This window comes from Chrysoperla carnea, chromosome 3, assembly GCF_905475395.1.
Source record: "Chrysoperla carnea chromosome 3, inChrCarn1.1, whole genome shotgun sequence".
Taxonomy (NCBI): Eukaryota; Metazoa; Arthropoda; class Insecta; order Neuroptera; family Chrysopidae; genus Chrysoperla; species Chrysoperla carnea.
Window position 1 is genome coordinate 66,456,397 of NC_058339.1, and position 26,276 is coordinate 66,482,672.

Genomic DNA, 26,276 nt, shown 5'->3' on the forward strand with positions numbered 1-26,276 from the left:
GAACAAAATTGTGATCTGTGGTGTTAATCCGACAAGCAATGACAATAAAACAGTGTCAACAGTTGTATTAATATATCACTATTATCAACTTTAAATGACGTCAAACTAACCTTCGTGTAACATCGTGTAAAGGTCTATTTTAATCTTTTGCCTTTATCTGGTTTCATTTCTTGGATTAATAATATTAATTTGAATACACAAGTGGGCAATAATGGAATAAGTTTATTTAAGTAACACTGTTAAATTATTTTATAAAATGAATTTAGTTTTTAAACTAAATATTATAATTACAATTAATTATAAGAAAAATAAATATAAATTCTCTGTCTAAAATGGACAATATTAACCAGAATAGATTAAACAAATATTCTCAACTTAACCTAATGAAAAAAATGAAAATCTAATATATCTAACATTGGGCCTTTAGTCTTTTGGATAATCCATTGTATCTAGGCCTCCGTAAAACAAATTTAATTGGACTAATTTTTAATTTTATTACTTTACTGTGATAAACGTAATCGTTTCTTCGCAACAGGAGGGCTTTCAAGCTCTTCTATAATTTTTGAATGATCTCTAAAGATATCTGGTATAGTTTTACTTTCGAACAAGCGTCTATTAATAGTGCTAAAAATAAAAATTAGATTAGATTTTAGTATAAAATGACTAAACGACCGGCTGAATATAAAACTTACCCTCCTGCTCTATGGATTAATTGCAATTGATCGATACGTTTTAATAACTCATTCGCAAATGAATCACTTAATAACAGTATATTTGTTAAATATTCTTTGGATACCTTGTTGCTACGATAGTACGTAAGTCCAAGTACCAAACGAAATATACACCGTTTCTAAAAAAAAAATTTTTTATTTAACTTAAAATGGACTTTCAAAAAAGCTGAGAATGCTAATGAAACTTTAGGATATTGTTCAGGGATGCTTACGTCCCACGGCTAAAGCATTCTCATGCTTTTTTGTATACGTTATATTTCCAACAATTTTAACTATTTAACCAAGATTTCAACATTTCATAAAATTTCATTCTGCATTTTTTAACAATTTCAGTGAATTTTGAAAAATGATCTTTTTTGAGGCACCATATTTCGGTATCGAACTGACATACAAACATATTTAAATAGTCAAAATTTAAGGAAATTTAACGCTCTACTAACAGCATTATTTTGTCGTAGAACGTAAAGAAAAAATTATACTGAGGAAAAAGAGGTAGAAATATTCTCCCAAAATTTATGAAGAAATTCAAAGTAGAAAAGTTTTTTATATACATAAAACGTATCAAACATGTGTATAATTTGAACTGGTTTCTATACAAAGCGACATGCGACGCTTAAACTTTAAACGCGTTTCCTGAAAATTACGTTTTTGAAACTAGTATGAAGTTTTTCTGGACACGGCCGATCTTTAATAACCAGAAAGTTTTTGATTCGTTATAATAAAAACTAGACATAAAATCTCTAAAAAGATAGAAAAATACCCCTCTATTTTGGAACAAGGGTAAATTCACCACAAAAATGGTGTGTTTTTGAAATTCTTAGAAAAACGTGTATAAAAATCATAAAAATAATTGAAATTAACTCTTTAAAAGTTTATTATCACGTTTGAATTTATTTTAAATTTTTGGTAACCAAAGTGTCTCACCCGCTTAAATGCACTTTTTGGAAGACACTCTCAGTAGCGGATGAAATGGATCAAAAATGCCATAGAAAATTTTTTTTATACATTTACAATAACATTGTTACAGGTTGAATTAACCCATTCGGTTTTTAAACGTGATAATTAGGATAAAAGTAGTAACTTTTAGTGATTCAGTTGAAGATTATTTCCGAATCACAATCTATGTAACGTAGATCGATTTATTTCTGACATATATTTACAAGATCAATTTTTGAATCGTCGCAATATTTTATCGAATTTTGATTGTACTCAACAAAATGAAAAATTTCACTTCAATTTTGCACGTCGACATCTGGATCGACAAGTTCAATTTTTCACTAAGCATGCTTTTCCAAATGTCTACCTAATGCTTCGCGTTCTAGCAGTTTTGCCTGTGGCAACAGCTACGACCGAACGTAGAAAGTTTCTTTTTTTATCGACTTTATGAAACATGATTAACAAAAGTTTAAACCCTCCCCCTTGGGTCATTCCTGAGCACGGGCCTGTATTCTTTCATAAATACTTACTAATTTTGCTTCTGTATCCATAGTAGACAATTCGGGGACAGTACATTGTAATTTGGGATTTCGGGCTGCGCATACATCACAAATATGTTTAGTAGGCACATGACCTTTGATTAACATATCAAAACAATAAATATGCTGGAACGTTTTACAATTTTCACATTTTACCTTCACACCCTCGTCGATTTTAATTTTACAAGGGCATTGAAGTTCACCTTCTTTTCTTGTACAATCTGCATCATAAAAAAAGAATTATTTTGTTATAAGCAGTGAATGTTCTTTTAAAGTTTCGTGTGTTCTAACTGATTCAGAGACGGATTATCGGTACGGCACGAGATTACAAAAGGATGCGCGCTTGGATGTTTTTATAAAAATATAAAATTACTTGTTTAAGTATGCAAAAAATTACAGTTCTTTGATATTGAACAGCAAGCCTCAAACTCTCAACAGTCAAAGAAAATGAAAAATTCACAAAGAGGATGCAGAAGATAAAGCTCACAGCAAATGAATCTGCCGAAGCTATTACTTCTTCATCATTTGGTCGGGAAACATTCAGAGTCCCTGGTGGAAAAAATATTTGAAGAAATAATAAGTCTTAGAAAACTCTGAAAAAAGTCTTAGAAACTCTGAAAAGTCTTAGAAATTTTGAGTTATTCAGAGTTCTTAAGACTTTTCCAGAGTTTTTTAAGACTTATTAAAATGACTTATTCTTTCTTCAAATATTTTTTCCACCAGGTTGATTGTGTAATCTAGTAATTATATAGACAGACTTGTGGTTGAATTTCAAAAGAGGCGAGAGTTGTACAACAATTTTTATAGTAAATCCACGTACGTCAACGGTGGGGAGGGGACAAGGCCGTAACAAAGGCGTGGTATTGAAGGGTCGAGCCATAAGGGCAATAAATTTTCAGGCGCAAAACAAAAAATATGTTTTGTATGTAAAGCAAAATTTCCAGTATTGATTGTAGAAAAAAATGAGATAATAGGCTTTTGTTCACTAGTAATAAATCACTAGGAATTTTTTTTATTTTAAATGTCAAAATCAGGTGATAAAATATTATGCTCATTGGTCAAGCAATAGTCACCTGGTCGAAGCTGATTAGCTGACGGCACAATTTTGATTAGATACTTAGAACAGTGTAAATTGTAGACACATGAAACTATGATTATACAGATCGTCGCCAAGTTAGCAACGAGTAACATACACAACAAGAGTAATTACAATTAGATAATTCATACTGATGATGACTACTTGGTAGTCATACGTATTTAGAGAACTCATTTATTATCTTAGATAATATTTATAACATTCAGGCTCATACTATCGCAGCCTGAATCCGAACCCGCAACCTTCCAGTAACTAGCCAAACGTTAGAGATGATTGCGCCTTAACTCGCACGATCACTGAGCCGAGTTGGAGGCGCAAAAATTATAAATCCGCGTCTGAACTGAGTCATTCTTCATGAATACTTACTAGAATCCATAGCTTCTGGTTGTTCTTGAGTAAGATCAATAACATTACCCTCTTGATTTTGTTGTAACTGAGAATACGAATCTTCATCTTTTATAGTCGTATCCCCAATGTCTCCAACCAATTGTTTCTCAATTTCTGTAAAATCTAATAATGAAAATAATGGATACATTGTATGGATGTTGATTAAAACTTTTAAAAAAAAATTTAAGGGTGTTAGATTATGATAGGTCAAGGTGCTTTTGCCTCAAGGCAAATTGAAAAGTATACCAGCTTTGACTAGAATGAGGTAGTGAACGTATTCACCACGAAGCAGCTCCCGATTTTCTCTGCACTGCCATGATTATACTGGCAGTATAATAAGAGTCTGATTTTGTAAGAATTAACATGACATTTTCTGCTTTTTCGCCGTTTTTGCTAATTGAAAGTGTGAAAATGGACACCATGAGGCCCAATCAAAATATTAGTATAAGGTCCGCGAATATCCAGATAAAATTAACGATATTCGATTGATTATACAAGGTTGTTCAGTAAATATTTGGAGAGAGCATCCTCGCCTATCAATGTTTCCACTGTCTATACCAGTAAATATTCACCTTCTATGCTAGTATTCGAATTCAGAATTTTATTTATTTCAGTTTCATCTGAAGTCATCATTTCTGATACCCCAATGAAATTCATTGTTTCTGATGCTGCTGTCTCTTGTGGATTAGCTATTTCCGATCTTTCAAGTGAATTTAATGTTTCTGATCTTGGAAGTAAAGCGGTTGTTTCTGATCTCTCAGGTTTGTTTATGGTTTCTAATTCTTCGTCAGACGCATTTCTTATTTCTTTTATTTTCTCAATTACTCCTTCCTAAAATACAATTTTTAAGCACTAAAGGTTTTTTCTTTGAGACAAAAAGTATAATTTATATATTCAGGTAAAATACAAACATGTAGGCCAGATCGAAATTGTGATTTTAATATCAAACCATGAAACGGGGTTGCAATCTCGCCAAAATTTATTGGTTGTGTAGCTAAGCGATGTTTTTTCTTGGATTCATCAAATGCTTCAAAATGTGGAGGGAGGTAATCTTTTGGTGTTACTGAAAATAGTAACTTCTTTTAATAAACGTTACCTGTTGAGAATATTTTTAATTTCAAATTGGAATTATTTCAAGCGATAGTTTAATTGATTTCGTAATAGGCTTGTAAATTTTCAGAAAAATTACGTGGGTTGTTTATAGTCGACTTTAAAAATAGAAGATTCTAATTTTCGAATTTTGATTGAAGCAGGGGAGAGTTACCTATTTCGTACCGGTGCTTAAATCGTACCGTATGGGAGTTTTCTCATAACTGCAGGTGGCTTTCATCCGAAATCTAACGATCACTTCATGAACTAACTGATAATAAAGTAAAAAATAAGGTAGGATAATATTTTGTCATTTTTATTCAGCTATTAAGATACCATACTGATATTTTTCTAAGCGTTTCGACATTTTAATTACGATAAATTTGAAAGGCTTTATCTTGGAAAGTATTGGGTCTACAGAGTCTATTTTTTAGTCTCGTATTGTAGCATATTTAGTCTACTTGAAAAACGTCTTGAAAAAGTACGAACCTACATTCTAATCTCATATTGTAGTAAATGCTACTCTTCCCAATTTGGTTACAGACAGAAGCCAAAGTGCAAAAGTTTTTAAAGCCATCATATTTAGAACTGGTTAGCAACGACATTTCACAAGCTCCTAGCATAGGGCCTCCTTTTACAAGTTTTTCAATTTCTTATATCCTTTATTATTTTACAAAACATCGGCCGGAATCGATTAAACTATCAAGAACGATAAAAATTTCGCAATGAGCTAATATCGTTATAAAAGTTGAACTTACTCTCTTCAAAATAATTTAATTCGACTCCAACATGGGGTCTCTCTATTACATATGGAACACTTAACAGAGTTTGGATAAAACGTGAAATGGTTTCATATATTGATTCTTTTAATCTATTTATTTGATGTTTAACATGAATTCTATACAGACAAAAATAGAAGAAGAAAAATGATCAAAGATCTCATCAGGCGAAGCTAATTTTCCCGTATCGAACACTTTAAGTATTGGGAGAAGGAATCATCAAAATTATTTCGCTTTTAAGAAAAATTTTTTAAATTATTTCGTTTCACTCATCTTGTAACAGGTTAGTTTCTTGTAAATAAATAATAAATAAATAAATATTTAAACCAACAATTAATAAACAAACAAATACTTTAAATTCTAAAAATAATTTTGTGATGTGGGAAATGTAAATTCAATTTTTGTGAGTTAGTGTCAGTGTTCGATAAGAGAACTTAAAATTACTTACTTGGATGTGGAATAAACTTGGTCAATCATTATGGTTTTATAAGATTCGCCAGTGTGTTCAAAATATAACCGATGAATTTCTACAGGTTTTTCATTTTCCATGAAGGTGATTATAAGTTTTTTCAACTGTTAAATTTTTAAGAAATATAATTTTTTTAAAGCAACTTATTTAAGGCGAACAACACACTTCAAATGGACCTATTCAGGTACGTAAACGCTGGGGAGGGAACTGGGTCATAACTAGGGCGTAGTATTGCAGGAATGTGCCACTCGCGAAACAGAATTTGAGGCGTAAAGCAAACAGTATGTTTTGTATGTAAAGCGAAAAGTCAGTAATGAATCATACAAAAAGCGCAAAATATGTTTATTCATGTCTAAACTCATTATTCTACAATGTTATAAATTTCATAGAGAGAATTATCCGAATAAATCTTTTAATATAAGCATATCCCTATATATTATAAATGTGAAGGTAAGGATGTTTGTTTGTTACGCTTTCACACAAAAATTAACGAATGGACTTGAATGAAACTGCACAACAATATAGCTCATAGATCAGAATAACACATAGGCTACAATTTATAAAGATATATTTAAAAAAATAAAAATAAAAATTTAAATTTATTCGGACATTTTATTGCCCCATCTATGATCATCATTTTGAACCATAAATTAAAGATTTCTGTAAAAATTTAAAATAGACCATCTTTTCTTAAATACTTAATGAATTATGACTATTTTACACTTGGAGGCCATAAAGCGGAGGTTTTTACTTTTAAACCCAGTGAAGTGGGCGGGCATCAAGTTAGTAAAAAATAATAATGAAATAAAAGCCGACAATTAAATGTGGTATGTGCATATTTATATAAAGGAGTTCGCCTCATATCTTTCTTAGTGTCAGTCTATCGGAGATACATTGCATGTATACAGGGTGTTGAACTAGACATAAACGTGAAATTCAAAAAATAAGTTTAATCGAAGAAAATGCTTCAAACGAAAAATGTTAGTTTCAAAGGCACACATCATTTAGGTATTGAATTCGATCTAAGTTTTTGGGCTTAATTAAAAACTCACTCTGATCCATAACTAATAAACATTAGACGAATACTTTAAATAAGCAAGTTGTTCTTTGTAATAATACGCAAATATTTTTTGTTTGAAAAATTTTTTGTAAATCGAATAGGTTAGACAGAAATTGATAACAAAAATCTAGCTTTTCGCGTGTTTCTTCATTCAAATTGAACAAAAATGGTCTTTATGGAAAAAAAAAACACTTTTATTGGATTTATTGGAAAATATATAAGAGTATCTAGATTCTGAAGAAACAATTATAAGTTATAATAACTTTGATACGAAAAACAATTTTGGGTAAAACTTTTCAGTCCGTTTTTGTCTATACTATACGGTTTTCGGAAAAATGTTTCGAACAATAAATATTACCTTTTTAATGAACAACAACTTTCTAATTTAAAGTTTACATCTATCTATTGACAGTTATGGAGTAGAATGAGCTTTTCATTGATCCTGAAAATCTAGGTCAAGTTTAATGCCTGCATAAGATGTGTTCCTATACACATAAAATTTATTGCTTGAAGCTTTATCGATAAAACTTATTTTTCGAGTTTCGTGCATATGTCAAATTAAAAAAGCACTCTGTATATAAATAAAGGCTTGTGCTTTGAAGGAAAATATGGTTTTTGTAATGGTTTTAGTGAAAAATTATTCTGATAAAACTACCAGAGAAATAAACGAAAAGCAAGCTACTTACATATCCTAATTCAATTGCTTCATGGACTGAGAATATCATAGCACAAAAATTATCAGCCATATTATGATTATTATTAGTTTTAAGAATTTTTACTTTTTGCACGCCCAATTTCTTATCAACAAACATTTCGGGCGGTATTATTTTTCTATAATACAGTATTGATGATACTACTAGTGAAGTTACTTCTTTCATCAAAGCTGCGCTTTTATTACGATTTTGAATTGCAAGTGATGATAACGTGTTGATACTCCCTTTGCATATACTTCCTTGTTTTTCAGCCTAAAATTAAAATGTTTTCATCTTATTATTTTTCAAATAGAACATTGGTTCACACTTATTTTATGAAGAATTTCTTGTAAATGCCACACAAATCTATAAACGGATTACTGATAATGTATACGTTCCCAATTATCATTCCCAATTCGGAGGGTAATCAAATCAAATGAAAATCAACTAAGTAAAGCTGTAATGGAAAAGATGACTAAATTTTTTTTTCATTTCAGTTGATGAATTCTCACTGAACGGACAGAAAAGTGAATTTGGTTTTTAAAAATCTTTAGACGTATGCAAAATATGAACGTTTAAACTCCTAATTAAATAAAGAGAAAGATATATTAGTGCGACTGTATTGCACAGTATCATCATAGAGATTACATATAAAACTCTGTTTTGCGTATAAGAGATGGACAAAAATCTTTGAATACTTGTAACTTCTTCGTTTTTTAACCAATTTCAATTTAACTTTCAACTTTTGTTATGGTATCAAGTCTACTTTTACATTTTTATGGGTAATTAGGCAAATTCGATATCATTCAATTACCGTATTGTGCAAATTTTATGCAAACCCTGTCTATATAGGGTATTTCATCAGTTAACACAGTCAATTGTTTATTTTCACTTGTTAATGTAATTTTTACATCAGATTTATGTACTCTAAACTTAAATCTTTCATATCTCGGTCAATTTTGGAGCTAGAAAGTCGAATAAAAACGAAAATGTTCAAAATTACTTCAACTACAACTTGTATTGGTATTTTTTTATTGGTTGCAGTTTTTTTTTGTTTTTTGTAAAAATCTGTTTTTTTCTTAACCCCAAAAAGGGTTTAAGTCCTCTTCTGAGTAGTCGATTTTTCGATACGAAGCTGTTACAACCAAATAAACAACTTAAGTCAATCAAATTCTAAATGCAAATTTGGTTTGTTATTTAGACTGCTTAGCGGAGTGTGAAACTACGTTTTGCAAGCAAAAATAAGTTGTCCTACTTGCGTAATCCTTGAAAAACTGCAAAATTTTCCAACTTTTTTCATTTTTTGCAGATTAATTCAAAAACTATCAGCTTTTGACATTGGTTGCTATTATCATTTTGAAAGTATATTTAATTTGAAACAATTAAAGTCAACCCACAGCTCCGTAGGTATGTATAATAGTTTTTGAGATATGATGCTTAAAAAATTGGCATGGTTTTCAGAAATGTTAAAATTTTGAGTTTTGCTTATGTTCAACCATTAGAAATAGAATAAAAGTTTAAATGTAAAAAAAGTTCCTCATAAAAAAAATAAACTACTTTGGTTTGAAACAATATTTCGTAAACATCATTGTTTTCTCGTAAGGGGGCAAATTAGGGCAAAATTTGGGTGTCCATATTCTCCAAAAATATAAAAGAGATTCAAAAACTTGTACAAATAGCGGCAGGAAGACGATGTAAAGCTGTTTTTGCTTGCAAAACGTAGTTTCACACTCTCCTAAGGGGCCCACATAACATACCAAGAAAGCAGCTTTACACCACGTTTTTTTTTTTGTGAGATTTTACTGGCGAAACTGTGCCAAATTTCAAAGCGATGGAATTCTTTTTTCATTACTACAATAATTGCATATATGTAATATGCAAGGTATACTAAGTTTAGTCCCAAGTTTGTAACGCTTAAAAATATTGATGCTACGAACAAAATTTTGGTATAGATGTTCATAAAATCACCTAATTAGTCCATTTCCAGTTGTCCGCCCGTCCGTCTGTGGGCACGATAACTCAAAAACGAAAAAAGATTTGCTCGTCGAAATGAGCAACATAGGTCAATTGGGCCTTGACCTATGGGTCCGTAGGACCCAACTTGTAAACCGTTAGACATAGAACAAAAGTTTAAATGTAAAAAATGTTCCTTATCAAATAAAGAACTTTTGTTTGAAACATTTTTTCGTAAACACCACTGTTTACCCGTGAAGGCGCAAATTATGCGTGAATTGTAAAGTATGTATTATATAATTTGTGTATGTACAATGTGATAGAGTAATCAACACTATTTATGCATGGTATTTCAACAATTAACTCAGTCAATTGTTTGTTTTCACTTGTTTTTTTAATAATCTTCTTATACTAATGGGTTTTTTGTGTACTATAAAATAGTATCACCGTACCAAATTTTACCAAACTTGCGTTCTACGCTCCAAATATATAAAAAAAAAAACAAGTGAAAACAAACAGTTGACTGAGTTAATTGTTGAAATACCATGTATAGACAGTGTTGATTATTCTATCACATTACACAAATACCTATACAAGTCACACATACATAACTGATAATCCCATATTAATACATACAATAAAATATGCATCTAATGTGTACTTCGTAAAAAGTAAAAAGTGATGTTTACAAAAAAATGTTTCAAACAAAATTTGTTTTTTTGATAAGGAACCTTTTTTTTGTTGTAATTTCAGCTTGATATCTTTTTTCGTTTTTGAGTTTTCGTGTTGATAGACGGACGGACGAACAACCGAAAATGGGCTAATTGGATGATTCTATGAACACAGCTATACCAACATTTTTTTCGTAGCATCAATATTTTTAAGCGTTACAAACTTGAGACTAAACTTAATATACTATGTATACATGGTATAAAAATATCAATTTCTAAGGTAAGTTCACAAGCGACCTTTCAAACAAGTTGTATTTAAGGAGAAAAACAAAATAATTAGTTAAATTAGAAATCGAACTCGGGGCTCCTGATGGATAATTTTTATAAAACGATTAGAAAATATTTTCTAAAGATATTAAGGTTTTTTGCGTTTTTATTTTTAGTCCCTTAAAAAAATTCAAGGCTTAAAAAAATTGATATTATAATGACACATCGAATAAAATTCCTACAATATAAACCCAATATTTTCGAATTTCCCAATTTTCAAACCCAAAATTTTGTTTTTTTCGTACGTTTCATTAAAACATTTTTTTCAGAGTTTATACGTAGGTATCAAAATAACTACGTAAGTATAACGTAAGTATCAAAAAGACACTTAGAAAAATTGAAATACATCCGAAAATCCGTTTTTCTCAATTTTTTACTTTGAGGTTGATTTGTATAAAAAAATAAAAAGACAAAATAATTTTCTATTTATGAATATCTTAAATTAACAAAATCTAGTAGTGGTCAAATAATTGCCTACTTAATGAGATAAATTAGCAAAAAAGTTTTAAAAAAATTTGCAGCTAACTTTTAATAACAATCAAAAGATAAAGGTTTTTACCATTTTTTGTTTTGTAGCCATTATTATTATTATTAAATCACACAAATAAGTTAGTACTGGATTAATTAATTAATTACCAAACCACAAATTTTTATTTGTTACTGAGAAGCCAGTTAAAACAAGTGAACATCACTATTTGAAATTAGTTCATAAAGTGTAAGGACGCTAAAGATGGCATTACTATACAAAAAACAATATTTATAAAACGATGGCGGGAATTAATTTACACAATATAAGTTCGATCAAAATTTACTATTCTTACTACATTCGGAAAAACTTATAATGATTTTCTTACAAATCGGAATAAATGAAATTCTATGAATATTTATTTAATGATATGATTTTGCAAATTAAATATTCAATCTACAGCTTAAATTTTTTCAATTGAAAATCCCCCTGTTTGATCGATTAAACCTATTTTAATTGTTTGGCAAGGACTCAAAGAGAAAATACCCGAGAGACAGAAAAGGTAAATGTCCCATCTTGCTCCACTCTCGGAGAGTGGGCTCTCAAAATATACCTACATATACAAAAATTATGTCTATTTAAAGTAAAAATGAGCACAGCTTATGTTTTAAATGACACCCAATAATTTTAAGACTAAACCTCACTAAAAGATACGTAAATAACGCCTTCGAAAATTTATATCTCGTTAAATATGCACTTGAGGGGAAAAATAAGGAAGGAACGGGAAAATATTTTACATACCCCATTTGCATGGTTATAAAGAACCTTATCTGGTTTAAACACCTTAACACAAATGTATTTGGTAGCACTAATAGACTACAAGCTCATGCTAAAATTTTTCGGGTGAAATGGCCCACTAGAAATCATTTTGAAAAAAATACTCCTATATGTAAAACTAACTTTAAGCACGATGGGGTTTTTTTTTGCGCGGTACAGGTGAGAATATGCATGTCACACACATGCACCAGAAAATACGTACAGCGTTGCTGGATACTAAGTCTGCGTAAGTAGTCAAAGCGAATTACATAAATGCCGTACAGAAATAAATCCGGTAACTTTGGTACCGGAAGATAAAATAATTTTTGATCTCTCATCAACTTCTGGAGCCCTACGTGATTTATTTCTGTACGTTAAAATATTAGATTTTAGTAACCATTTTCCAACTAAAAATAAATCAAAGAATGTATCGCTTCAACTCATATAGCTGCTATTTAAACACAACACTTATTTATATTTTGGAACGCAACCATAAAATTGGCACTCTAATAATTCTATACGCAAGTCTCACATACGAGCAAAGAAATATTTTTAACAAAGAATTTACTTACCATTACCTAAACTACTAAATACTAAATCAGCTGAAGAAATTTACAACTTGATCTGTATAAACTATCTGTAATTAAAGTACAAAACAATAACATCAATAAATATTACGTAATAATGACTAATGTTTTTATTGCCTTAAAAATAATCGATCATTTCGTTTTAAACAATTTTTTTATTTGTGCAGAATATAGAAATTTGTTTTGATTTTTTATAAGTGTTATTAATTAAATCGAATAATTTTTACACACTAATTTTTTAATAATATTGTCATTTACCTTTTACAATTTCTACAAAAATATTTACAAAAAATTTTTATTTATAAACAAAAACAAACAAACTAAGGAATTTTTATACAATTATTATTTTTTAATTATTCACAAGAGAAATGAAAAACAATTATTTTATACATTTTTTACAAGTAAATATTTATTAAATAAGTCCACGGTTTTCATACAAGATCAAATTTTATAAAAAGCGTAGAAAATATTTTCTAAGGATATTCAGGAAATTGAAGAATCTTTTTCCTACAAATTTCGAATTTAATTGTTTCCAAAACGGAATGGTATGTACTTAAAAATTTTTCTGTGTATTTTTTATTAAAACACTATATTCGAATGAGACTGTTTATAAAATTAAAATTGTATTTTCATTGAATTACCTAAAAATGATATTTTAAACAGATTTTTTAAAAGTTCAATATCCCAATGATTTATAAAAATTGACCAAAATAAATTTTACATAAAAGTGTGGAATCATCGAATCAATCTAAATTATTTATACAGTAAAGTCTGTTTATATTTCGATTTTCTATCGGTTTAGCATAATTCGACTTTATTGTACCGTTAAAAGGTAAAATTCGGTTGGTAAGTATCGTAAATCCATACAATAGGGGTACATGCATATGAATAATCACAAAAAATTAACGATTTATTAAAGTTCCCACATAATAAATTTACAGGATTACAAAAATTAAAGTTTGGTTTATTTTTTAAGGGTTTGAAGATGGTATGTAAGAAAGTTTCAAGTCTTCAATAATCTTTCACTTTATAAAAATTCGAAAAATTTCATTTTTTTCTTTAAGTGGTTCTTGAAAAAATTGCTTATTTTACGGAAATAAAAAATTATCTTATCCAACATTCAACTTCTTGCACAATATTTTATTTTATTATTAAATTTCTAGTTTTTTATTAAATTTCTCACTAAGTCGAATTGTCTTGTATTTGTCGCGCTAAAATTACCAAATGTAAATGTATGATTAGTAAATTTTGAACTTCAAATATAATAAATAATCAACGATAGTCTTGCTTTAAGAAAAACGATTTAAAACAGTTAAAACTATTAAAATTTTAATACTTTTGAATGGTTTTAAATCGTTTGTCTGTTTTCGAGATGTTTTGAAATGAAATTATTTTTAATCGTTTCGTATATATCAGTGAAAAATTTAAATCGTTCGATATCACTATTTAAAATGGTTTTGAATCGTCAGGAAATTAAATTTAAATTCTTCTTCAACTGCGATACTAATTCGAAAACTATTTCACGAAAAGAACCTGAGATGAAACCAAAGATATTCTTAGTACTTATTCTTAAAGAAACTTTCTTGAATACCAATTTTTACGAGGTAAGAAAAATCTAGTTTCTTGTGAATAATCACATACTATTGTATGTCTTTAAAATCTTGAATTTTCATTAACATACTTTTAAAAACATTAGCATCTAAAATATTTTTCAAAAAATTTAATCTCTCCTAATTAATTTCGTTTTGTATATCATCACATAAATGCCCTCAATTATTTATTTATTTATTAGTGACTATAAAAAGTTTTAATTATTACTCATATTATCGAAGTAGAATTAACAACATAAGTAAAATTTGAATAAAATAAATGAAAAACGTATTAATCGTCTTCGGTGTATATTCGAGGATATCCATTATCAGAGCAATCAAAATAAATTAAGTTTATTGCAAAAATATTATCACGTCGGCATAGTAATCGGAAGAAACAGAATCATAAAGTCACGTTGGAAATGTTTTTTTTTTTTTGTCAAGCAAATTGTAAAAAACTGTGTTTTAAATCTATGGCGTAGTTTTTGGCGGTAATTTAAAAATGACTGAAAATTTGGGAGGCTGTTGTGAATGCCGAGTCTAACAGTTTTTTCTTCTACGTAAATTTTCAGGACGTGTGGAAAATGCGTGACAAGCTCGCAATAGGATATCTTACTCTATATGAGAAAAAATCTAAAAATATGTTACTGAGATAGTTTAGCCAAAAAGTAGTCGAAAAATGTTAGTCTTAGTTCATAACATAACAAAATAAATTTTTAAATTCAAGTTTTCAGTTTTTTTTTATCACCGGGATCTAGTAACCGCCATTTTATTACGTCATACAGCTGTGCAAACTAACAGTTTAAATTATAAACAATTATTATGTAAGATATTAGCCCATTTATTTACATAGCCAACTGACGTCATGATTACAGAGCGATTAAATTTGAAAATGTAAAATTTAAATGCATTTTTAAAGCTTTTATGGATTAAATAAAAATTTGTTTTTCAGTGGTTTATTAGCACTAAAGAATCTCATTCCAAAAATGACAATATACAAACAATAAGAAAATTGAATAAAAAATTTAAAAATAATTTTGCCCGACACTTGAAAGAACGAGATGGCCGTTGTCCGACAATCTAAAAACTACAATTTTTATGTTGGCAGACGAAAAATATCCTACTTTGTTGAGTATCAAGCAAAATTATTGTTGCATTTTTTACTCAACCATTTTCTTTGAGTCAAAAAACGTGCTTAATGAATAATCAAGTTTTAAGCTTGCCACGCAATTGAAAATTTTTCAGAAAGAAAAGTATCCGTTTATGAAAATTTGCATAGAAAAAAGTTAAATAGCTGTCAAATACCACGTCTGGTTCCAGACCTAATCATAAAAAAAAAAGATTATCGAGTCGATACAATTTAACGAAAATTCTCTCCTAATTCATAGACCATTCTTTTCTTAATATTGAAAATTAGAAATACCACAATATGTTCTTCAAAATCCGGCCGACATATTTATTTCAACAAAATTTTAAAATGAAAATAGATTTTGGCTTTTCTAGGCCTACTTATGATGGATACGATTTATCATTTGAAAAAAAAACAACTAAAATGAATGAAATCGATAAATTACGAAGTTCTAAAGAATTAAATTTTATAAAAATGAAGTGTACAATATTTATTTTTATTTAAACAAAAAATAAATTAACAAAATTAATTAATATACGTTTTAAATTTTTAAAATATGTGCTTAAAAACAAAAAAAAAATTTTATACAAATAATAATCCGTTTTTTTTTTTTAGTTGCAAAATAATTACTAAAACAAAATATACAGGAATGCTACAGCAAAAAAAAAACTCAATGTATGATCAGAACTTAAAAATGGATTTCAACTATTTCTTGAGTACCAGGGCAAAAAAACTATTATTTTTAAATAATTTAAAACAAAAACTAAGCAATTTTATTTAGTATACTGCAATTTTATTTAATATACTGCAATTTTATTTAATAGGCCTTTTCATCATGCCATAAGCGCAAGTGCAGGCTTTATTTTTTCGTGACAGCAATAAGTAGGACTAAGATATATTTGTTATTCATTTTATCATATTGGTTATAAATCATTTAGTACGAAACAAAAGTGAATCGTGATTTTAAAATGAAAAGCCCTATTTACTGCAATCATATATTGTAACAGATAGAATTTTATATCTTGAAAAAGGTTTAGAGGTGAATTTCACACGAACCTGAACTTTACAGTAACTAAGCAAGTTACTGTAAACAGTTTGTTTTTTTTTCAAAGAATGCTATCATTATATTTTACTTCACACCTTACTGTTTGAGAAATAGTCAACAATAAAGTGTTCCTTGTGGGTTAAAAAAAATTGAGTCACTCAATTAAAATGACCTTACATCTGCATGCAAAAATGGAATTTGCAAAAGGAATTTAACTGAACTTAAGCCGCATTTGTAATAACGGACAGTACGGGCAGATTAACTTACATGGGCTTCCTTAACTGTATTTGTGCAGGGGTGATAACTTTTCTCGGTTTGCACAATATACTAACATAGTGAAGTTTTTAGTTCTGATTGTTAGGAGTGAATGATTTTAGGCACATTTGAAAAATTCAACCCTGGTGGATATATTTTAAGAAAACTTGGAAGTTAGATTTGACTAGAAAATTTCACATAGAAAAAAATTCCAAGGGAATTTTTTTTTATCAATGATAACAAAAATTGCTACCAGTGATAAATTGGAAAACATTTGGAAACCAGTTTTGCGTTTTTAATTAAACTATTATTTTTGTACTATTTTTGAGAATATTTCAAGCAGTGGCGAATTTAGTACAAAGCTGAAGCCATTAATGTATTTAAAAATGGCGATGAATTCCTCTTATCTTTTTTTGGTTGATATATTTGGTCAAATTTCATTATTAACTAGAGTCACTGCTCTAGCTAGAGCTTGAACCGCGAGAGTCCTAGTTGAAGGCTAGAGTTATGTATATAACACATAGAATGGTTGGCAAAGAATGTAGAATAACCGATTTAGCGTAAAAATTTGGCTAGAAAACTCTACATACTAACCCTCACCCTTATAATTTTACCTACTCGAACAAGTAGTAAATTCGCCACTAATTTCAAATTTTTAACAGTATTTTAAATGTTTCTAAAAAAGATTAACCTAGTTAAATATTTTTAAAAAAATACTTGTTTTATAAAATAACAAATTAACCATGCAATTTTACATACATTTGGAGCTAAACCAATTTAAGATCTGATCATACTTCAAAAAAATTATACATAAACATTTGTTTTTTTCATGGAATTTAAAATAGAAAATTTTAGAAATCGAAACAAAACCCAAAGACACAATTTTTGCATTGTTTACGTATATTCATCAACTGTTTTTGAGTCTGTACTTAGATTCGTACAAATATCTGATGATATGATCTTTAAGTTACATGCCTCATTTTCGTCTGATTTATTTTTTTGTGAAACAGTTTCCGTACTACTTTCACCTTTTTCTGATCTACTGTCATCTACGGTGTTTTTTTCTGGTTGAATTTCTTCTACGTCCATTTTTGAACTATTACTTATGGTTTCTGTGTTTTCTGTTTGAATTTCTGGATTATCTTCGACATGAATTTTTGAATTTAAATTACTTTTTGTTTTCACTTCCGTTGTAACTTCTCCTGTGTCTGTTATATTCACCTTTGATTGAACTTTTTCCGAATTTGATTCACTTTTGGTTTCCAAATTTTTTGTAGTAACTTCTTCACATTTGGTTTGTTCTGATGTACTGGAAGTTTTCGTTTGAACATCTTCAACTTTTTTAGCTTGTGAAGATGATGTTTCCGTAAATGCGGGTGATTGTAAATTTGTATAAACACGATTTGGAATTGTTCCAGATATTAATGTGTATGATGGTGTTGAAGTTGCACTACGTTGTGAATATAACGGGGATAAATTACTTTTGGTAAATACAAATATTGGCCGTTGAAAACCTTTCGAATGATGTGTTGGACAGCCCATAACCTCACTTTTTGCAAATCCAACTTCGGATGATAATAAATATTGTGTGAAATGTTGTGGAAAGAATTCGATTGATTTGAAATTTTTATAAATGGTTTCCTGTAATAGAATTAAAATTCAATAAAAATTTGAGAATTTTATCAGTATTCTTATTTTTTGGGCACTAATTACCCCTAGATTATTATTGATTTTCGAAAACTCGGTTTCGAAAATTGGATAATTTTGATTAAAAAAAATTCTAAAATGTCGCCAAGAATCGAATATGAAACTCAATTTTTTAAGCTTTTCGTCAATAACTCGAGGTACCGCCGATATATCTTTTATTGTTAAATTAATCATCTAATTAAACTTACCGTCAATGATTTTTTCTTAAGATAACTTGACCAAGCTTGAGGCTCTAAAATAAGTCGTCCGCCAGGTCGTAATTGCGCATATATTCTTCTAAATGCTTGTTTAATTCCGGCATCACCCCAATTTAGATGAAGCCACTTAGTAATACTCAAGGCTAATATTATATCAAACTGTGGTGTTTCCAAATTTAGAAGTGATTCATCTTCTAATATATAATTTCCCTAAAAAAATAGAAAAAATAATTAGTTTTTTATATCTAGGTTTTTCATGTTTTTTAGCTCACTAGCCAACTTGCGCTAGAATTACAAGAATAGGTCTGGATTAAGCCTTACGGAAAAGCACATTCATTAGATTCTAGTATATTCAAGAAATTGAATGGATAATAATAAATGCCTTTAGAGGCTGGCTTACATCAGGCTAATAAAAATAAAAACCTGAAGAATATTTCTATTTTTCCAGTCCATGAAAATTTGCATTGCTCGGTTTTAATCACAAAAAGATTTTGTTTATGAAATTGGCAGACGAAAATTTTTTTGCTCACCTTATTGTGTGATACTTCAATAGGGCTTAATTATCGATTTTCTGAGATTATATTCGAATTAAAACTTTTTCAGGCCTCCTGAGATATTTCCGGCTATGAAAATTTTCTGAAATAAAATTTATGACACCCTTACCTGTACAAAAGTAACGTTATGTGGAAATCCTTTTTCTTTTTCCACTCTACCCATTCCCGGTACATCTACCGGACCATATAAAATTGGCATTGATATTGGAAAAAATTTCTCTGTACTTTTTTTACCACGTTTGTTGACCGCTTGTGGTATACCCTCACCATTTGGATCCTCCGACGTACAATTCACATAATAACATACATTTTTACGTGCAATATTTATAAGTTTTTTATCAATGTCCAAACCCACTACACTTTTTGCACCAAAATCCCTTGCTATAGACAATGTAACATGTCCAATATTACAACCGATATCTAGTACATCTTTACCGTAAAACATTCCTCGATGAGCAGCAAAACATTTTAAGCGTAAATCAACATCGTGATGAGGATTTCTGTATCCATAATACCTGTTGGCAAAAATTAATTATTAAATTATAGAATTTCATAATCTATTTTGTATTGTTTCATAATTATTGTGATTTGAAATACAGAATGTAAATATAAAAACGAAGGACTTTTTGTGTAGTTGTAAAAGATTACAATTTTTTTCGAATTTTACCATATAATTCAACGCCGCTTGACTGAGTTAATTATTGAAATACCATATATAGAGTGTTGATGACGCAATCGTTTGTTTTTTGACGACACGTAAGTAAAGACAGATATCCACTATTAGATAGCCACACATTCATAACTGATATTCCCATATAATATATGCCATAAAATTTGCGCCCTCGTAGGTTAACAGTGATGTTTACAAAAAAATGTTTCAATCAAAAGTTGTTCTACCTCTAAGGGTTTACAAGATGGGTCCTACGGATCCCAGACCTAATTGACCTATGTTGCTCATTTACGAACTCGACCTCACTTTTTTGCCCTGAGCACGCTAAAAAATTTCTACTTGATATAATTTTTTTCGTTTTGAGTTATTGTGATAACAACAGACAGACAAACGACAGACAGACAACCGGAAATGGACTAATTATCTGATTTTATGAATACCTTGGGACAAAACTTAGTATACCTTGATATATTTCATATACATGGTATAAAAAAACACGCACCTAAGAGCGATTTTGAAACATTTTCTATTTTCGTATCGATTTTCTAAATAAGGAAGTTAATAAATATAATAATGTATTTGTTATAGTTACCTATTATAGTTTCCGTACTGATATTGCTTATTTTTATCACGAAACGTAGGCATTTTTTCTGGTGCTTTTTGACTATTCTTAACGTTATTTTTGTTAGCATTACGACCACCCCAATTAAAACTGGGCGGTCGTTTCCAAGCACCCGGTTGTGGTATTACAGGGCTCACAATTTTATCCATAGCATCGACCCTCCGAACTTTTTTAACATCCTTTCCTTCATCTGTTGACTTTCGTTTCACAGGTTTCTCCTTTTTGTCAACCAATGGTAAATCTAAATCCAATTTTTTGGCAACTTTATCTTCTGGTGTTGTTGGCTCCACTTTAGCAGCTGTTGAATCTGTTTCTGGCTTAACTTCCTCAGATTTAACATCGTTGGCAACTTCAACTTTTTCGACAACTTCCGTTGTCTCGCTAGTATTCGTCGTCGAGTTATTATTATCATTCTCTGGTACACAATTCGAAGATGTTCGTTTGTTTTTACGATTACTCTTTTTTCGACTACGTTTTATCGGTGAACTCAACTGTTTTTCATAAGTAGCATCATCCGTGTAATCGATTAAGTTTAGCGGATCGCATATATTTGGCGGTATGATTACTTCGATTTGTGCTCGTCTGCGTGGAGGTGTTGGCAACGGAGATGATTTTGGCGTGACCGCATTCATCGCACGATTAATCTCTTCATCTTGTAAACTGTTTAAATTTAATGGATCACAAATATTACCACCCAATAAAAATTTTGTTGGGAGTGTACTCTCTTTTTTACGTCTCTTAAATAAAAATATCTTTCCACTTCCACTAAAACTTTGGGATCGTTTACGATTCCCTTTAAACTCATGTTTATGTTTTTTCGTAAAATTATTTGCAGCCGGACGTTTTGATTGTAATTGTTGCTTATCGGTGTCCTTTTTTGTTGCTGGGGTCGGATTCCCAACATTATTTGATATAGTTGTTGTCGTCGTCGACATCTGGAAATAAAATTACACATTTTAATTATATTTTTACGAAAATATAGACTTATGCACTACATATAAGGTTAATGGGGAGTAGTGGGGATGTGTTATAAATATGTTGCATAGCCCCTAGAAAACAATGAAGATATGGAGATATCTGATAAAAGCGGCGGTTGACACAAGCGATCTGAGGAGGACTTCCAAATGGGAAAACCGCTGATTTCGACGTTTATAAAGCTATGTGCATCCCCACAGACCCTCTAAATTGATCTAAAAGGTTGAAAATATGTATGTAAAAAAATCAGTGGTATTGTCATGGAAGTGTTTTTTGGAGGTGTCAATTTCTCAACCATCTTGCCCTTTTTTCTATCAAAATATTATGTTTTTTGCGGTGTTTTAGACTTTCATCCCCACAGCAGATCCAGATTGGGCCAAGAAATTGAAAATTTATGTGTAAGTTAAGAAATTGTCAAGGATGTGCCCTATTGGAGATTACACTTCCCAAATTCCCTTCTTGTCTTTTCCTTCATTAATCCCAATCCAATAAAAAACATATAATAATAAGAATCATGTAATGAAGGGTAAATATGACATTAATGATGGAGCACTGCTGCCCGCGAGTTCTTTACCAATGCATTGTAGTGAAAACGTATTTAAAAATAGACACGACTTTATCAAGTTCTATTTATCAGATACGAATATCCTGTTGTAAAAAAATTTTACTCTATTTTTCCAATTGAATGTAAACACATGATTGTTTGCTGAATTAATGTTTTTTTAATTAAATATAAATTTATAAGGGCGCTTAAATTTATTATGAAAAATGAGACTTGCGCAGATGATGAATTCGAGCAGCTTCAGTATTAAAATTAACATAAAATGATATTATGGATAAAAAATTTATTAATATTTTAATACAAATAATTATGAAAAAAACTTACATTATTATGTACACAAATGCACTCTTAAAATTAAATTACTTCAATATTAAAAACACATATATTTTAATAAGTCACCTAAGTACAAACCACACTTTTGTCTGCACAGTGATCTTTACTGTAACAACGATGGCGAACCAATCTGCCATTTTCTCATATAGTTATTGTGCTATATTCGTTTTTTTTTACGAATTTTACCGAATGTAACCGATTCGTTTTTTTATAACGGACAAAAATTTAAAATTATATGTAAAAGAAAAAAGTAATTTGAGATTATTCTTTTCTTTAATACTAATTTTCATTTGTTTTATTTACTTGTTTAGTTTATAGCCATTTCGTGTCGATTGAAAGATTGAAACGTTCGTAAGTGATAATTATTGAAAATTAGAAAACCAACAAAGTTTCAAGTAAGTAAAGTATATATTATTAAAGTAATTATGTACAATAACAATTCATTGATTGTTTTTTTTTCATTACAATAATTTTTAAGTAAAAACTTTTTTGATTAATAAATTTTGCTGACCAAAAGTTAAAGCTTTATATATAAAAGAAAAGAAAATGGTTTCCATAAAAATCAGGAGTAATCTGCAAAGTTTTTTTTAATTAAATTTTGGAGGACCGTATGTTTAAAAACTTCCTCTGGTCTATTGGTTTCAATTTAATCAGTAGCCCAAAATATTAATTATTATGACCTTGTACCTAAGATTGCCTTCAAGATTGTAGGTTAAAGAATTACAACCATTACTAATCGTATGGGTGGTATATGCTTCTTATCTCATTACCCAAGATAATAATTTTTATCAATAACAAAAATTTTTTGTAATTTTTTTCGATTTTACCGATATTGGAAATTTGTGAGTTAATCACGTAGTAACTACAAATTTTCTTTTTTTAATTTTTGCTGCCTGTTATTAAATTCTCTAGGGAAACACTTTCCGGCAAAATTTAACGATTTTTTTTCACAGGCTAAGAATAGGGCTTATTCTTATATCCCAAAGTTTCAGAAATTTTAAACCGCTTAAAACACGAGATAATCTATGCCTAAGTTCCCAATTTTGACCGAATTCCTTTCAATTATCCTACTTTTTATACCATGTATATATGAAATATATCAAAGTACCTACTTATACTAAGTTTAGTCCCAAGTTTGTTAACGCTAAAAAATATTAATTCTACGAACAAAATTTTATTATAGATAAAATCGCATAATAAGTCCATTTCCGGTTGTCTGTCTGTCCGTCTGTTAACAGCCATAACTCAAAAACGAAAAGAGATATATCCTAGTTGAAATTTTCATAGCGTGCTTTCACGGGATATTCTTCTTATAGAATTCCAGTCTATATTTTAGAAATTACTTTTTGAAGATTATTGTGAAGGATATTGAGGAAATCGTCCAAATTGCGATAAAAAAATTCATAAACGTCTGTTTTTCGATTTAAATAAAAATAATTTTCTAAGGTAATTATGAGAATCAACCTTTACCATGTCACTTGTCGATTAGTGTTTATTATCCCAATTTGGGTACTTAAACATTTGCTCCTTACCGGGCCCTCTGCTTCTCCCACAAAAATTAAGGCCAATCCTGTGCGGAACACCATCCATTATTCTATAAATATACTTCTCCGTCCTTATATACATACCCTTTTTTTAACCCTGTATATAGGGTGTCCACAATATAACAACATTCTTTTGAAGGACTGGTAAGTTAGTCCTGGACAAGGTGACAAGTGGATCAAGTCAAGATAAATGACTCATCCTAAAATGTTCTTTAGATCATTTTGATTAAAATCTCTCAGTTTTAGTATATGTTTAGGAAAATGTCCTTCTATGAAAGTTTTTCAAACCGCCCTCAAAATGTACTTCAGATCGTTCTGATCAAAAACTCTCACGGCCACAAAACTTTTTAACTAGTAGTTGTTAGTTACAAAATCAAAGCTACACATATATTATATTTAGTGCCTGTATGATTAGGAAAATGACTTCTGTAAAACTTTTTCAAACAAATTTTGTGGCCGTGAGAGCTTTTGATCAGAATGATCCAAAGAACATTTTAGGATGAGTTAGAAAAAGTTTCAAAGAAAGCCATTTTCCTACCTATTCTTGCGAGGTCCTTTTTAATAAACCCTATAATGATAAATCAAAATGAAAAAATTATCATTTGAAATAAAAATATAAAAGCTTGTAGCAACGGGTATCTCAAATAATTTTAAAAATAATCTTAAGAATGATGTTGATTTTTTGGACACCCTTTAAGTACAAAAATATTTGATCCGTACATAATCGTGTGTAAAATCACGATTTAATGTGCATTTATTTGTTCTTTTATCAATTTCCATCTTTAATTTCCAAAATAATTTCCAGATAATGTACAAAAAACGTTTCATTGGTTTAAAGAAGAATCCCGATCCTAATCCATCAAAATTATTCGAAAAATCCATTTCATTAACAATACACAATCAAAATCATTCGGAGAATTTAAATTCCATCAGCCAAAATTCGGCACCCAATCATAATTCTCTTCCCAATAATTCTAATTTATTTAAAAGTTTTTCTCAAAATAGCAAAACTGCTCCCACACTTTTTATTAAACCGCCATTAACTACTGGGAAAGCTAGGGTAATAAGTCAATCACAAAAGTCAAATTCTAGTGAACAAAGTCTAAAAAAATTTGAAATTTCTATTACGAACACAAAATCTGTGGAAGCGAAAAATAATATCAAAGAGAGTGTTAAAACAGATGATAATTTTGATAAAAGCCAACAAAAGCAACACAATTCTAACCAACATGAGGAAAATTCTAAGATTGACTTAATCCCAAAAACGACTGAAGAGGAAAGTATAAGAGGAAAAGATAAACTCAAAAAGTTTAATACAATTGAGCAAAATTCTGGCATTCATAAAGAAAATTTGAATATACAAGTAGTTTCGAAACATACAAAAGAGAATACTGGTAAGCTCTTGCAAAAGCAAAATATTGCTAAATTCAAAGTTATAAATAAAGAACAAAATAATGCCTCAGAAAAAGTCAAAAATTCAAAAAATGTAACATCTAAACGGCTAAAAAAAACAACAAACTATACAAATGAAATTGTGATTAAAATTCAAGAAAAGGCAACACCTAAAATATCTCAAAATGAATCAGCCTGTTCTAAAAAGTCATTAAAAGAGCGTGAAAACAATGAAAATCAGGAAAATAAAATTAGATTATCACAAGTTGCCGTTTTAAGTCAACCAAATAAAGACCTTTCACATCGTGAACGTCTTGAATGGTTACGTGATCGTCGTGGAGTGGGAACTTACATACAATGCTGCAATAATGATTGCTCAAAATGGCGATACGAGCCAAATATTAAAGATCCCGTTGATGTACCAGAAAAATGGTTCTGCAATATGAATTCAGGTAAAATTATAATAATCGCTTTATTAGAATATGAGTTTCGCAATGCCAGATTTTAATCGAAGGAATAGTTTCTTGTATTATCGTAAATGGTAGCTTCGCGAAATACTTCAGATTAAAAAAAGCGGTTTTCGAGATACTTTATCTTTAATAGAAATTTTTAATGATGATTTTAATGTTTACTAGATCATTTTGGGATTTCGAAATATCTTTGGTCATATTACTTTAAACAGTGGATCTTTTTAGTTAAAACTATTTCCCGTGCTGTCGATTTTAAAACCAATTTCAGAAATATTAATGACGAGAAAAAGAAAACTGCTAAAATCTAAATTTTTACTATGTCATTCGATCAAAATTTGATAGTAAACATCTTTTATACTAACTAATGTATTCTAGATGGGCAGGCACGACGAACGCCGTAGCCCGACAGTGTATCACAACTATTACAGGAGCTGTCATAGTGTGAAGGAGAAAAAAAACGATGTCTCTCACTGCCCAGTGCCCAGCTCTTGCTGGGTAAGTCTTCTCTGTCACTGCCCAGCTCTTGCCATGAGAGGATATGCACTCACTTGAGACAATTTTTTTTTTTTGGCGGCTTTAAATCCCTTGACGTCAAAGTACTTTTGTTGTTCTTAAACAACTCCAAATAGTTCAT

General features: G+C 29.7%; 2 protein-coding genes across 2 annotated transcripts; both read right to left on the minus strand.

Moving 5' to 3' along the window:
- Positions 1 to 500: 500 nt before the first annotated feature.
- LOC123296193 (HORMA domain-containing protein 1-like) lies at positions 501 to 11,312 on the minus strand. The gene is made up of 10 exons (XM_044877653.1): positions 11,289 to 11,312; positions 7,773 to 8,051; positions 6,006 to 6,130; positions 5,537 to 5,676; positions 4,601 to 4,752; positions 4,262 to 4,520; positions 3,669 to 3,812; positions 2,198 to 2,427; positions 693 to 850; positions 501 to 624 (listed from the first exon to the last, which is right to left on the minus strand). The coding sequence occupies exons 1-10, from the start codon at positions 11,307 to 11,309 to the stop codon at positions 501 to 503; spliced, it is 1,632 nt and encodes a 543-aa protein (XP_044733588.1). The 5' UTR covers positions 11,310 to 11,312.
- A 4,953-nt stretch (positions 11,313 to 16,265) lies between these two features.
- LOC123295631 (7SK snRNA methylphosphate capping enzyme bin3-like) lies at positions 16,266 to 22,365 on the minus strand. Its single transcript, XM_044877047.1, has 5 exons — positions 22,228 to 22,365; positions 20,337 to 21,301; positions 19,184 to 19,589; positions 18,512 to 18,730; positions 16,266 to 18,257 (listed from the first exon to the last, which is right to left on the minus strand). Exons 2-5 carry the CDS (start codon positions 21,299 to 21,301, stop codon positions 17,511 to 17,513), a joined length of 2,337 nt encoding a protein of 778 aa, XP_044732982.1. The 5' UTR covers positions 22,228 to 22,365; the 3' UTR covers positions 16,266 to 17,510.
- Positions 22,366 to 26,276: the final 3,911 nt, after the last annotated feature.